At 37.8% G+C, this 13,990-nt stretch overlaps 1 protein-coding gene across 1 annotated transcript in view; it reads right to left on the bottom strand.

The window, feature by feature from the left end:
* The window catches only part of CCDC146 (coiled-coil domain containing 146), a gene marked incomplete at its 3' end in the record, with an annotated part of 83,304 nt that overhangs the window by 9,742 nt on the left and 59,572 nt on the right, over window positions 1–13,990 (bottom strand). The window contains 7 exon segments of the mRNA XM_082310991.1: window positions 1,251–1,479; window positions 2,106–2,330; window positions 5,265–5,429; window positions 5,547–5,635; window positions 6,999–7,169; window positions 9,467–9,562; window positions 13,312–13,498. Coding sequence (XP_082167117.1) covers window positions 1,251–1,479; window positions 2,106–2,330; window positions 5,265–5,429; window positions 5,547–5,635; window positions 6,999–7,169; window positions 9,467–9,562; window positions 13,312–13,498 — 1,162 coding nt within the window.

Below are 13,990 nucleotides of genomic sequence, written 5' to 3'. Positions count from 1 at the left end.
GGTTATTTGCCATTGTTCACTGGAAAATCTCTGACTTGGGAACATTTATTAAGACTACTCCATGTGTAATATCACACCATTCCGTATTTTCCTACTTTTTAGTTTTATGTCAATATTGCAAAAAGATTTAAAGCACCTGTAACAATAGCCTCCCTTTAATGGTGACTTCAGGCTTCACATGAACCATCACCACAAAGGAGAAAGTTTTAGGAATGCAGAACAGAAAAATCAAAGTTTCATGATTGACTCTGTCAGTTCACAAAAATCATCTGCATTTTGTTACTGTGTTTGACACAGTGACTCTCAGTCTCATTCTAAATCTTACCTGAAAACACCTCTTTTTTTTTTTTTCTTTAGTCTATCATCTTTGTTTCATACTCCCTCTGTTCATTGTTTAAATCTGTAACAGCACTGTTACAGTTCTTCGGGGTACAATTTGCATAAGGTATTGTACAACATTTTATTCTTTTAGCAGAGCATACAATTTCTTTAAAAGACCAGAAGTAACAGAAAAGTGTAAGCACTATTTAAGTGAGTCACAGCTGCCATCAATGCAATTGCGAATGGCAATGGTACACCCTAATTTATGATTTTGTGCAGACACTAACAGAATATGTATGGAAAAAATTACTATCTGGAGATAAGGTCAGAAGTAAATGAGCCATTTCAGAAAGCAAGGAAAGAATGTCCCAAACAATGATGAACACTGCAGTTTGTTAATGTCATGGCGTAACTAGAACTAAAACTTACAATGTTTTTGTGTAGCAGAAAATATATGTGGATTGTATCATTGTAGGCAGCAGAGTTTCCAGAGTAGGCTCAGGGTCAAGTGTGAATTGAGTTATTATTTTAGACATTTGAAGAGCTAAGTATATCTCCTACCCTTCCACCTACCCCCATCAATACAGTTTTAACAAATTTTATCTACATTCCCATTTTTTCCCCATGACTCCCATTCTCCAGCTTAGTCATACTGACATTTCAGGCTATGGGGAGGGCTAGCTGAGATTCCATACCCGGGAAGCGTTTGGCGTGTGCATAGCAAAGCGTATCGGCCAGTTACACAAAAGCGTAGAAACTCAAATATCTGAAGTTGCAAACATACATCAGTGCTTTGCTAGACAGGTGTATTACTGAACTTTCTGTTTTAATAAACCTTGTACATGCAGACATTTTTTTTCTATGAAATTACCTTAAGTTTTAAAATCTAGAATAATGCAAAGAAAAAAAAGGCTTGCTTCCCCACCAACCTGTATCTGAAGTACCACCAGATGTGCATCCAGGGCATTCTTCACTGGGAGCGCTTTCAACCACAATTGAATCTGTCTCTTTTTCTCAGCTACCTTCAGCTTCAGAAATCTGATCTTTTCATCCATAACTTGCATCTCAATATCTCCATTTCTACACAACATCTCTTGCATGTTTATTTTTTCATATAAAATGCATAGTTCTTCTTCTCGATTTCTGAGCAGAAGACCACTGCAATAAGCCCAAAATGAAAAGGTAAAATTTTAAAAAATTGACTCATATTCAGTGTATTCCATTCAAGAACATAACTGGCAACCTTGAAAGGTAGTAATAATCTGGGAAAATGTCCAAAGGTTTCACAAATATTATTTTTATATCATGATAACATTTTAAATAGGTAACAAAATAACTACAATGTGAAAATCAGAGAACAAACAATTGCAAAGGTTGATTTAGTCTCTCATACGGTTTTAAAAGCTCTTCTGGCCTTCCACAGCATGCATTTAAAAATGGATTAACATGATCAGGGAGCTTTACATCTTCTGCATTTTTATACCGTATCTGCATACAAAGCACAAACAGAGCAGGAGGCTACAAGCTCTCAAGGCATTCAGTAGCCAATCCACCATATTTTTTAATAATAGTTCTGAAGAATAAACATCTTCACCAATGGAGAAAAAAACATCTGTGTAATGCAAAGCAGCCCTGACATTGCAGTGAGGTAGACTGTTCAGTGAAACATTGTAGTGAGGCAGTCTCTTAGTATTCCTAATTTGGAGTGCTCCTAAGTTGAAAAATACTGTCGATTCGTGAATGTCAAAATCAAACACTATATTACATCAAATTTACATGTATACCTCTCATTTTGTTGCTGAATAGCCCTTTCATATTTCTTGCGTAGCTGCACAATTTCCTCTTCGATGCAGGTGACAGTATTGGCAAGCCTCTCAAGATCCAGACACCGTTGCTTTTTCTTTTCTTTCATCTCGTGCATTATTTGTACAATTTTGCAATAATCGCTTTTGAGACTATCGGTAATTGCGACATTATTTGTATTCTTCAGATGTTGTTTCTGCAATTTTCTTTAACATATCAGAAAAGTAGGAAATTTTTTAGTCCTTTCAATTTGAAAGCAATTTCAGCAACTAAAAGCAGAGCTTAAACTAATTCCTCAATACAAAGGGTCTTCTATGTCACTCTGCTTCACAGAAGCATTACAAGAAGTAGAAAGACTCTCTGAGAACAGCTTCTCTCTGCAAGCTCTTTCCAGCTTGAAGAGAACTGGATTATGGCCCAAAAAAATGCTATGAACGGAGCACTGCACTACAGCTCTTTTCTTCTCCACTGGGTAGCCCAAGGGGACATAAGAAATAAAGTTCAAGAGCAGAAGCATAAACTGTGATGCAAAGTCTTAATGTGTAGAAATCCTGCCCTTCTATTTAAAGAACGATATTTAAATAATTTTGTGGTTGCGATTCAAAGGTCTCCAAGTTTATTGTTTACACAACCATGTATCACAACATTCACACAAGAAAGAAAATTATCAGTTTCCCTGATTGACGGAAGAGAAAAAAAAAAAATCACAGTGAAAGGTTAGTGACAAGATCATATAATAGACCCATAAAAATGAAGAACAGAACTCATTCCAGCGACCTCGCTGGCCACGAGATGATGGTCCCTCACTTAAAATACAGATTCGTGTTGCCACACGGATCATTCATTTGCCCACAACATGGAACTTAAGAGTTACTGCATTTGACTATGGTATCACTTCTGATCAAGTATCACTACTTTGTCTACACTGGGGAGAGATATTCATGTCAACATACAGAAGAGGTAGTGAAAGGAGAAGGATAGTCTCTGATTAAAATGCAGAACTGCAGATGAAATATCCTGCCTCCCCTCGTGGGCTCCATCATTGCATTGCTGAATTACTCTGTACAAAGCAGTGAGCTGCTTTCTGGTTCATTTCCCCCATGCGTGTAACACTTTCCACTTCCACGGGGTATTACTGAATTGAATTAAACTTCTGTAAAGCAAGTTTCAGGCTGAAAGCATGACACTGTTGCAGAAATGCAATGTGTTATTAAACATTTTCTGAAAAACCTTGCTCTTATTTGGACTGATACTGTCTGTCCTCCAAATTGTGTATGTTGCAGTTAAGTCAGTGATACTATGATACTAAAATCTATTACTGGGATTAAAAATATTTTCCATAGGCGAGAGAATTACTGATAATTCACTACCTCTTGTTAGTTTTAAATCTAGGTTTGCAGAGATCAAAATGCCTGTTGGAGCTTTACTGGAGTAGGGTCATCTACAATAATTAGATATTTCTGCTATCTAGACAATCTATAACTGTCTTAGCCTTTTCCCCCCCTCCTTTCACCAGTAATTAATAGGGAAGGCCTCAAAAAATTCAGCACAAAATGTCAGCTTGTGCATCTTGACAAAATCACTTAAATTGCTGAAGTTCCACTTCTTTTCTAGCTACCTCCAGCATGACTTTGAAATCAAGCTACTCGGAGATTCACAATATACTTTGAACGAATGTATCCTGAATGCATTTTTTGGCCTAGTTGTGCAATTTTTTGGCACCAAAAAGAACAGTTTTGGGAAAATCAAATTATTTTTAAACTACTCAGATTTGGCTGTGCTGTTTTGCATACACAGTTAACTGTTCACTAGCTTCCTACTGTCCCAACTACCAATTTCAGAGACGTTGTTCTGTCTATATTGCAGAATATCATCACTAGGATGACAAAAAGACGGCAAAAAGACATCTCCACTAAATAATGGTCTAGGAAAAAATAGTCACATGCAGCCTCTGTCTGCCTTATCCTCTTTGTTGTGACTGTAATCTTTCATTTTGACTTGGATTGCCTGGAAATTGAAACCATGTTTTGTTTGATCTGAAAGAAACGTTATCCAATAAACTTCAATTTGAGTTTGAACCAAGAAGCCCAGTTTGTTCTAATTTCACAATTAGACAGCTGCATTACTCGCTAGCGACTCATTTAATAGTACCATGCACCAGTCTATTGTGGAATCACATATGTATTGGACGTCTTTTTTGTCTAAGGATAAGCAAGTGTGAGTACAACAGAGTTGTTCCTAGTGAATGAAATAGCATGATCATGCAGATAGTAGAGGCTCAAGAACTGTGATACAAAGGAAACGCAATGACAATTTATCCCTTCAAAGGACAGGAAAGTGAGAGAGTAACCAGATAAACTTCAAAAATGCTTCGTGCCATGCACGTGATGCTCAAGCTAATTGTGAAGTGTTAGGGTGACAAGAAATTGGAACAGATTATTTCTGCTCTGGTGAGACCCCACCTGCAGTACTGCATCCAGCTCTGGGGTCCTCAGCACAGGAAGGACATGGACCTGCTGGAGCGGGTCCAGAGGAGGGCCACAAAAATGACCAGAGGGATGGAGCACCTCTCCTATGAGGAAAGGCTGAAAGAGCTGGGGTTGTTCAGCCTGGAGAAGAGAAGGCTGCGGGGAGACCTTATTGCGGCCTTTCAGTACTTAAAGGGGGCCTACAAGAAAGATGGGGACAGACTTTTTAGCAGGGCCTGTTGCAATAAGACAAGGAGTAATGGTTTTAAACTAAAGGAGGGTAGATTCAGACTGAACACAAGGAAAAAATTTTCATTATGAGGGTGGTGAAACACTGGAATGGGTTGCCCAGAGAGGTGGTAGATGCCCCATCCTTGGAAACATTCAAGGCCAGGCTGGATGGGGCTCTGAGCAACCTGATCTGGTTGTAGATGTCCCTGCCACTTGCAGGGGGGATGGACTAGATGGCCTTTAAAGGTCCCCTCCATCCCAAAGCATTCTATGATTCCATGTAAGCATGTTGCTAAATGTCTTTGAATCATGTTTTAAAAATCAGGATAATAACTATCAAGGATGATATAGGCATAGCTGAAGTTGGACTAGATTATCTCTTAAGATACTTTCTAATCTTGCATTTCTATAATTGTGATCTACAGCTTACTTAAAACTCACCTTTCCTTGGTTATAACAGTATTCCTTAAATTTTCTATTTCATTTCCGAGCAATTTCACCCGTTCTTTAATTTCATTTGCTTTTTGCTGAGCAGCATGCACCAAATTTTCACATTTGTTCCTTTCATTTTGGATAACTTCATACATTTTAGCAAATCCTTGGAGTCTGAAGAAATGACAAGTGTGAAAGAAATAATTATTATAGTTTTATGTATACATTACTTGGATAAAAATTGCTTTAAAAGACTTTTTTTTAGTTAATTTTTAGCTATTATTTTCTTACTGTTTTTGGATTTCTCTTTTCCTCTTTTTATACTCCCTTATTTCAAGATCCTTTCGTTTTATTTCTTTAATAATATTTTGGAGTTGTATCTGAAATTTAAATAGAATTCAGTGAGCACTTTAAATACATCAAAGAAATATCTTCAAAAAAATGACTCAGAACGGCTATTCCTCTTAGATGAGGAAAAGACAGCGAAGCAAGATTATTCTAAGAATTTGTTCTAATTATAATGAAATGCTTTTACTGTAACAACATTAAAGAACACAGTCTTTCTATGTATATTAAGCTTACAATGCTGTTATTAATGTAGATAATTTCATGCTGCATCTTAAAATGCTTGGTCCCTTGTAGCTGGAGTTCTGCTGTTTCTATTAATCAGCCCCTGGGTTCCATCACTATATAGTTATTTGGCATGTGCACCACTGAAATTGTACCTTTTCAAATAAAATTTCTTTTTTACTCTTTTCTGGCTTTTGAGCAATCGTTGATGCTTGACTAGAATGGTACATTTACATTTTGTTATGGCTCTGGACCTTTTGATTTCAGTTGTGTTCAGTCTTTAATAGCCTCTGTCATTAACCTTCAATGGACAGGCCTGTTCTCACCTCCCACTGGTATCAGGAGGAGGAGATCGGTATTAAAAAAGCCGGTGGATGTTGGGTTGCAACTCTGGGCATGTGTGTGTGTTCATTACTTTGTACTGTTTATTTTTTGATCTGTTTATGGACTGATTTTTATTGAAGGTGCAAAGCCTGACATGTTTGTTTACTCTATTTTTACAGACAGTCAAAGATTCCCAAAATGATAGAAGGGTAGCTTATATAATTTGGTTGAATACAGACATACATTGTGGAAGCATAAGTAGTTTGTTCTCATATACAAACCCAGCAGTTAGTATAAACTGTGCAACATCACAGCACATACACACACAATATTATAATGCCAGCAAACTGCAGGCAGCAAACCCAATGAATAGTCCTAGTTTCTGTGACTAGCAAAAATTTTCTTTCCATCTTTCTTCACATTAATATAACAATTTACACCTGGAAATGTGTCTGGAAAACAAAAATTTCTGCCTCTCCTTGGAATGAGTAGCAGTTCTGTTTTTCCTTTAATGTCCATATATTTGTAAAATAAAACACGTAGTTGTACTTCCAAGAATCTCAGTTGAGGCTATCTGCTTTTCTGCCTCTCTATTCCATAGGCTTGAAAGAAAATGTCCTTTCAAATACCTTGTTTCAATTGTGGCATGATATTTTAATATACTACCGCACTGCACCATAAATTGCCAATAAAACAACACAGTATCGTGAGCTTCCCGTGCTGTGATGGAACTTCAAAGTAAAGTGGGAAATGAAAGTCCTTAAGCCTCTCCTCACTAGTAATTTAATTTCTCCATATATCAGCGTTGACTCTAGAAGAGTCTTCCAATTATATGAGATAATTTTTTACCTGGGCTTTCTGAACATCCCTAGATTTCTGTTCCCTCTCTTCAACTTTGAGCCAAGTCAGATGTGCAAGTCTGGATAACTCATCTCTGCATTTTTCCTGCTCTTTGAAAAGCCGGCCTTCTTCAGCAATACATTCTTCTAACATGTGGGCGTCCATATCTGACATCATTTCCTAAAGAAAATTAAATTCAATTCCTTATGCATCGATGCATCAGTGTTGGCTAACCCAACAAAGCCAGAAATACTTCGGGTTTATCTGCAAAGTACACATATATACAGACTACATGGATTTAAAAAAAAAAAAGACTTTAAAATACTGGCTGAAATACCATGCACAATCTGTCCTGGTTTCAGCTGGGATAGAGTTAATTTTCTTCTTAGTAGCTGGTAGAGTGCTGTGTTTTGGATTTAGGATGAGAATAATGTTGATAACACACTGATGTTTTGGTTGTTGCTGAGCAGAGTTTACACCAGCCAAGGACTTTTCAGCTTCCCCTGCTCTGCCGGTGCACAAGAAGCTGGGAGGGGGCACAGCCAGGGGGGCTGACCCAGACTGGCCAAAGGGCTCTTCCACACTGCATGGCGTCATGCTCAGTATAGAAACTGGGGGAAGAAGAAGGAAGGGGGGGGACATTGGGCGTGATGGTGTTTGTCTTCCCAAGTAACCGTTATGTGTGATGGAGCCCTGCTTTCCTGGGGATGGCTGAACACCTGCCTGCCCATGGGAAGGAGTGAATGAATTCCTTGCTTTGCTTTGCTTGTGCGCGCGACTTTTGCTGTACCTATTAAACTGTCTTTATCTCAACCCACGAGTTTTCTCACTTTTACTCTTCCGATTCTCTCCCCCATCCCACCGGGGGGGAGTGAGCGAGCGGCTGTGTGGGGCTTAGTTGCTGGCTGGGGTTAAACCACGACAGTCCTTTTTGGCGCCCAACGTGGGGCTCAAAGGGTTCGAGATAATGACAGATTTAATTGGAATGTGCTAGATGATTGAATTTATAGCTGTTAGTGCTGTTTAGCTGTTAATCGGCAGGCTTCTGTACTTGCCATGGGGCTTGCTTGCCTTACTGTATATTCGAGTCTAGTGCTCGTTAGTGGCTGCTTTTTGCTTTTGCTGCTTGCTGAACTGCTTATCATCTTACTGTGCTGTGCCTGGGAACATTTTGATAGCAACAACGGCCATGCCCTGGGCTGGCAGATGGCCAGGGCATCGCTGCTGTTTCTGTGCTGCTGTACTGGACAGGCTGGAACTCCAGTGTGAACTCGAGTCAAAGGGACTGTGACCTGTGGATGAGTCCATGCGGGAGAAGGACACCCCGAAGCGCCTGTGGACGTGGATAAGCCCATGCCAGAGCAGGTATGTCTCGAAGCATCTGTGGCCATGGTTATGTCTCTGCCGCAGCAGGTATACCTCTTGAAGGGAGCATGTCAAAATATTTTATCACCTAGAAGCACTTCTGTTCCTCAGTCTAGCATGCCTTTCAGCTATTGCCCACTGGGCAGAATGGTTCCTTATGGCCATATAATCTTTAAATAAGTTTACTGTCAGGTCTTGACATGTCCATACTACACAACGGAAGACACAGCTTTCACATTAAGAGACAATATTTAGCCATTTAAACCAGAGCAAAGTATCTAGATGCCTAGAGTTGTTGGAGATTCAGTCAATACAGTCAGTGAACTCTAAAGAGCTACTTGCTCTACCCAGCGTAGGCTAACCTCTTCAGGAGGAGGTGAATGAGTGGCTTCCTAGGCTCCACTGACTACATGACTAGATTGCTATGGACTATCATGGCACATTAGATACACATCCCACAGACAAATAGTGACATGGAGATACCAAACGTATATGTATTCAAACACAAGCTGAATCCCACCTGATAGTGCTAACAAATTCAAAGACAGCACAAAAAGAAAATGGATATAAGGGTAAGAAGATAAGGAGGCATGATCTTAAGAAGAAGGTATGTCTGAAATATGTTGCTTCTTTTAAAGTCATTTATATAGTGGCAAGTACTAATACTCTCATAATTGAGACATCTGCATTTCCACACTCTATATGACTGTCCTGAGTACAGACATCCACAAATGACAAAACCGTGAAGATGAAAAATTCTGATGTACAAACGCTGAATTTTCCTTGTTTCAACAAGACGTATGTGCCATATCCAAAGGAATTTATACCCATCATATTTCTAGCTGTAATGTAGTTAATGATATTCAGAAAGACTTAACCTAGAAAGCAGATTTGCTGTCTGCCTTCCAATATGTGACCACTAACACCGAAAAATGTTTTTTAAATATGACAAACAAGTGGTCTTTAAAACTGAACAAATACTATCGCATGTTTTCTCACCAGAAAGCTGCAACTAGAAACTCCCATCATTTTTTCTTCAGACAGTCCCTTTATTCTCATGACTGAAAACCAACTGTTATAGTGAAAAAGTACGAGAAAGCAGATCTCAGCACCTGTTCAGCTAAACTTCTTTTGGTCATTTCAATTTCCTTCTGCAGTACTCGTCGTCTTTCTAGTAACACTCCATTACTTTTAGGGATGGCTTCTGCCTACAAAAATAAACCAAGCACACTGAGTGATGCAAACAAAAGATGTGGAAAATGTAAACTGCAGATAATCTATTTGAAGCAGCTACACACATTAAGAAATTAATTTTCTGTCTTGTTGTAATAGCTAGTCCAAGAGTTCTTCGTTGAGCAGAGTTCCTCAGCAACATCTCTAAGTTTCTCAAATTTTTCATTTAAGAGTTTAACTATAAACACTAAACTTCACAAAGCCCAGTTTAAGTACTGAATTTATAAGGGTTATGTTTTTCAGCAACTAAACCGTCATTAAAAAAAATAATCACAAAGAGTGACTATGCAAAGATATCACCTTCAAAATTCACAGAAAATTTTCTGAGCGAAATTCTGGCCTTACTGAAGGAAAAAATAGATTTACCACTGATTTTAATAGGGTCAATATTTCACATCTGTGTAGATTTGGTATCATAGTTTTTGCTTTTAGTTATTAAAGTAAGATTTTTCCTCCTTAGGCTCTAGAAAGTCCAAACTAACAACACAAACAATTATGTATTATTTTTTCTTGTACATGATGGGAAAATTTGTTTATTCAGTCAGATTTTAAAATTGTGTGTGTGCAGGAAGACACATTAGAAACTACTTTCTGATTAAAATATATCTGAACAATCCCACTACAACTACTTGCAAGATATAACTCATAAGGCAAAAGGTTGCATTGGCCTCACAGTGACTAACTTCACTTAAAAATTCTTTACAGTTATAAGTAAGAAAGAAAGAAATACTGCAGGCTAACTATGCAGGCATATGTTGCCTGTCCGTAATCTGTAATTCATACAGGTGGGAAAAATATGACACTGAACGACACATCTAGAAGCTATTCAAAGATAATACATGCAACCCCGTGGTATCTTTCTCAGATCTCAACCAGATGTTAGAGTTCAAAACACTATACCTCAATATAGGTAATGAGATGTTTTGCACTTATGGTTTTTACTTTTGTGATAAAATTATAAAATTAGATGTTGTTTACTTGCATTAAGAAGAAAGGAAACAAGAGGCATAGTAAAGGTCAACCTTTGGAGTTACTCTGGTTTCAGCTGCCAACACTGAGACAGATTTGGTTTGACTTAGGTTTGATAAAAGGTCAATAAAACCTATTCTAAGCAAGTTGCTCTCACTCTTGCAGAAGGAGCAAACACAGCTGTCCTGCGGAGCGTGTATTAGTTACCACTTCTGCTACGTAAAAGGCTGTAGTGATTGTAAGTAGACATTTCCACATTTTCAAGATGGGATTCTAAAAATGCCATCAAGTTCTTGAGTCTAAAAGTAGAAAGCTCATATAAACATCTTTAATCCATTAAAGACTTTTGTTCACACAAGACATGACTAAACTTAGGCACTTTTGGCTGTCTCTGCGCTGGCCTGACCGAAGAGAAGGCATGCACGGAGAGGAACAGCAGTTCTGCTCCGGGCTGGTGATAGCTGGAGCGGCCAGTTCTCTTTCACACAGAATGTCAGCGTTTAGCAATAGCTGACCTTTCACAACTTATTAAGAAGAAAACCACGTTTGAAGGAAGTGTTCCTGTAATTTCCCTATTCTACAAACCAGTCATTTTGCAGTTAGCACGTGATTTAAAGTAAGAGAAATTTGGGGAAGCACACTGATGTACTGCTGCTTCTGCAATCACATTTTTATACTAGCAATTAATTCTCGTGATTTTTTTCACTTGGAATCACACTGAATAAATATAAATCTGGCTTTTAAAGTTCCTTTAACCACTTTACTTAAAATATTTTAACTTTCCTAGGTGTGCTCCTAAGTCTTCCAAATTAAGATAGTCTCAAGACAGCAAAAGCCAAGCAGAATCAAGCTTGCCACTCTAGTCTTTCGTACTCCAGTACTGCATTTGAACTGCCCATGCTGCAGAGGAGCGGTGATTTCACATTTGCTCTTTTAAAAGAGCCAAGACAGGAATCAGAGAAGATACAGAGCATGGGAGAATTGGCTAAAACAACTATATTGCCATGGCCTGTTTGCATTAGGGTAGCATTCTGCAGGTTCTGGAGTAAAGTACTGTGTAGAATTTCACTTCTATCTCTGCTGGCATTCCCTTTTCCCCACTCCTCATGATGATGCTACTTGCACAACACATACAAGCCTATCGGATAACCTAGCATTAGCATTGAGGGAATCCTTTGCAGTGCAACTTCACCTTTGAGGGTCTCATTACAGGTCTCGTCCTTTCACACAGCATAAAGGAGTTGGGTTGCGTTGGGTTTGGATCTTACCCAAGACACTGAACTCTAACCACAGCTGTTGGTGAGTTATGGCATTTGATTTTAGCAATTTATGGTTTTGAACTGTTGTGATTCTCCCATCAAGACTATTTCTTCAACAGGAACACAGGAAAAAAACCCACCATTTCCCAGATTCTCTTAGCTGATACTGAACAGAAAGTGAGTATGAGCTTTAAGATCAAAGTCTGGAATATGAGTCAGCCCTTTAATCAATATTTCAGGAAATTCAATCTAAAACTTTTTTTGTGTACTTATAGAGCTTTCCTCTCTCCTCCAAATGGGCTTATATTACTAGGTAATTAATGTGCATGTGAATTCAGGAGGAATTTCAGGGGAGACAGAAAAAAATTCTATAACTTAATAATATTAAATATTACTGAGTAATGTTTAGAGTTGTTTATATAGTAAAGCCAAGTATGTGTGGGTTTTGATATCATATAGTTATTTTTAAAAACTTTACAGTAATGTAAATAAGACTTTTTTTCTGCCCTGAATTGCTTAGAAGGACCAAGAAAAATGTCAATGACACTGTGTATCTAGGTAAGAAATACCAAGTCCTTATGCTTTTAACTTAGATAATGGATATTCTCCTGTGAAAAAATATTCACCTGACTAAGCAAGATTAATTTTATACGATTGACTTACAATTGAGACTAAGCAAGGAGCTAGTATAGGAGAAAAGCTTAATAAAGAGAGAATGGAAGAACCAGTGATGAGATGAAGAGAATACAAAGAAGTTATAGACAAAGTAAATTGTTAAGAAATATTTGGAAGGAGAAAAGAAAGGAAATGTTTTGAACAGACAAGCAGAATGAGACTGCCCTTGAAACTCAGCATAGTAGAAGGCACCAGTAAAACAGAAAAGAGTCAATCAGTATGGAAAGAGGAATGGGTGAAACACTACCGCAGGGAGGAAATGCAGAAGGTGAAATCTGAGTGGAAAGGAAGAGAACATAGGGAATTATGTCATGTCATTTAATACAAAACTTTATAGTGCCAGCTTCCTGTCCCCTAGAATAATGTTAAATACATTATAAATTGTTTACAGTAATGTACAAACAACCTTCAAATTTTAAGATGTCTCTTTTCATCATCTGGGAGTCAGGCAGTACTTGGCTCTATTTGTCTGCTACAAATTTCTTTTATGCCATTGGGCAACTTGCTATCTTATTTCACTCATAAAATGACCATAATCCCACAGTACTTTAAAGGAAGACATGACGCCACAGTGTCAATATAATCTCCCAGTTCTCCTTGAGAGGATGCTCCCACCCTAAAATCCATTTCTTAAGAATAGCCCAAATATATCTTGATGCAGTATTTTTATTACAGCCAGAGCACCTAGAGATTTCTTTGTCAGTTGTAGTGTTGTTGACACTTTTCTCCCCTTCCCCCTTTTAGAACCAGTCAAAAGATTTCATAGACAGATTTCTTACAAGAAAATTTCGAATCCATATAATCAATGTACTCATACAGACCTCCAATTTGAGTCTGTTATGCCGTGACTTATCTTGTTCCAAAGAATCATAAATCATATTCAGTTGTAACTCCATCTTTTTTAAATTTCTCAGTTCTCTGTCTTTCTGTGTTCTCTTGTGAATGAGAATATCATGTTGCTTTTTTTTCTCCAAGACACATTTATTTAAATTATCTTCCAGAGCTGCTCTACATAGATAGACACAGAATTTTAGAAACAGGTAACTTGACCAAGACATGTATGCAAACTGACATGATCATTTTGATGGGTTTTGAGTACTGCATCATTATGGCTGAGCAGAAAGATAAACTCAAAAACTACTGACATAAATTACCTAAAAGGTAGCATTTTTATAACTTTAATCAATGATAATATTCCTAATGACGTCATTGAGGTCTCACAGCCTGTTCTTAATATATGCTAAAAATTCCAGAGAAACTATTTCTTATAAAAAGAAGAAAACACGTCTTTTAGTATGAGGGAATATTTACATGTTCGCTTCACTCAAACATTTCAATTTAAAGTGCCACTATCCTTTAATACAAAATGTTAAAGGCAAAAGCATTGCTGCTGAGCATATGGCCATGATTACAACTATACATCTTCCTCTGCAAAGAAGGAATCATTTGAAGCTTGCAATCAACCTAACAGTTTATTTTACTTTACCAAGTATATATAAG

The sequence above is a fragment of the Platalea leucorodia genome, assembly GCF_965183815.1.
Source record: "Platalea leucorodia genome assembly, chromosome: 4".
NCBI classification, from domain to species: domain Eukaryota; kingdom Metazoa; phylum Chordata; class Aves; order Pelecaniformes; family Threskiornithidae; genus Platalea; species Platalea leucorodia.
The sequence above is the reverse complement of the archived record's forward strand: the minus strand, read 5'-3'. Positions and strand labels throughout refer to the sequence as shown.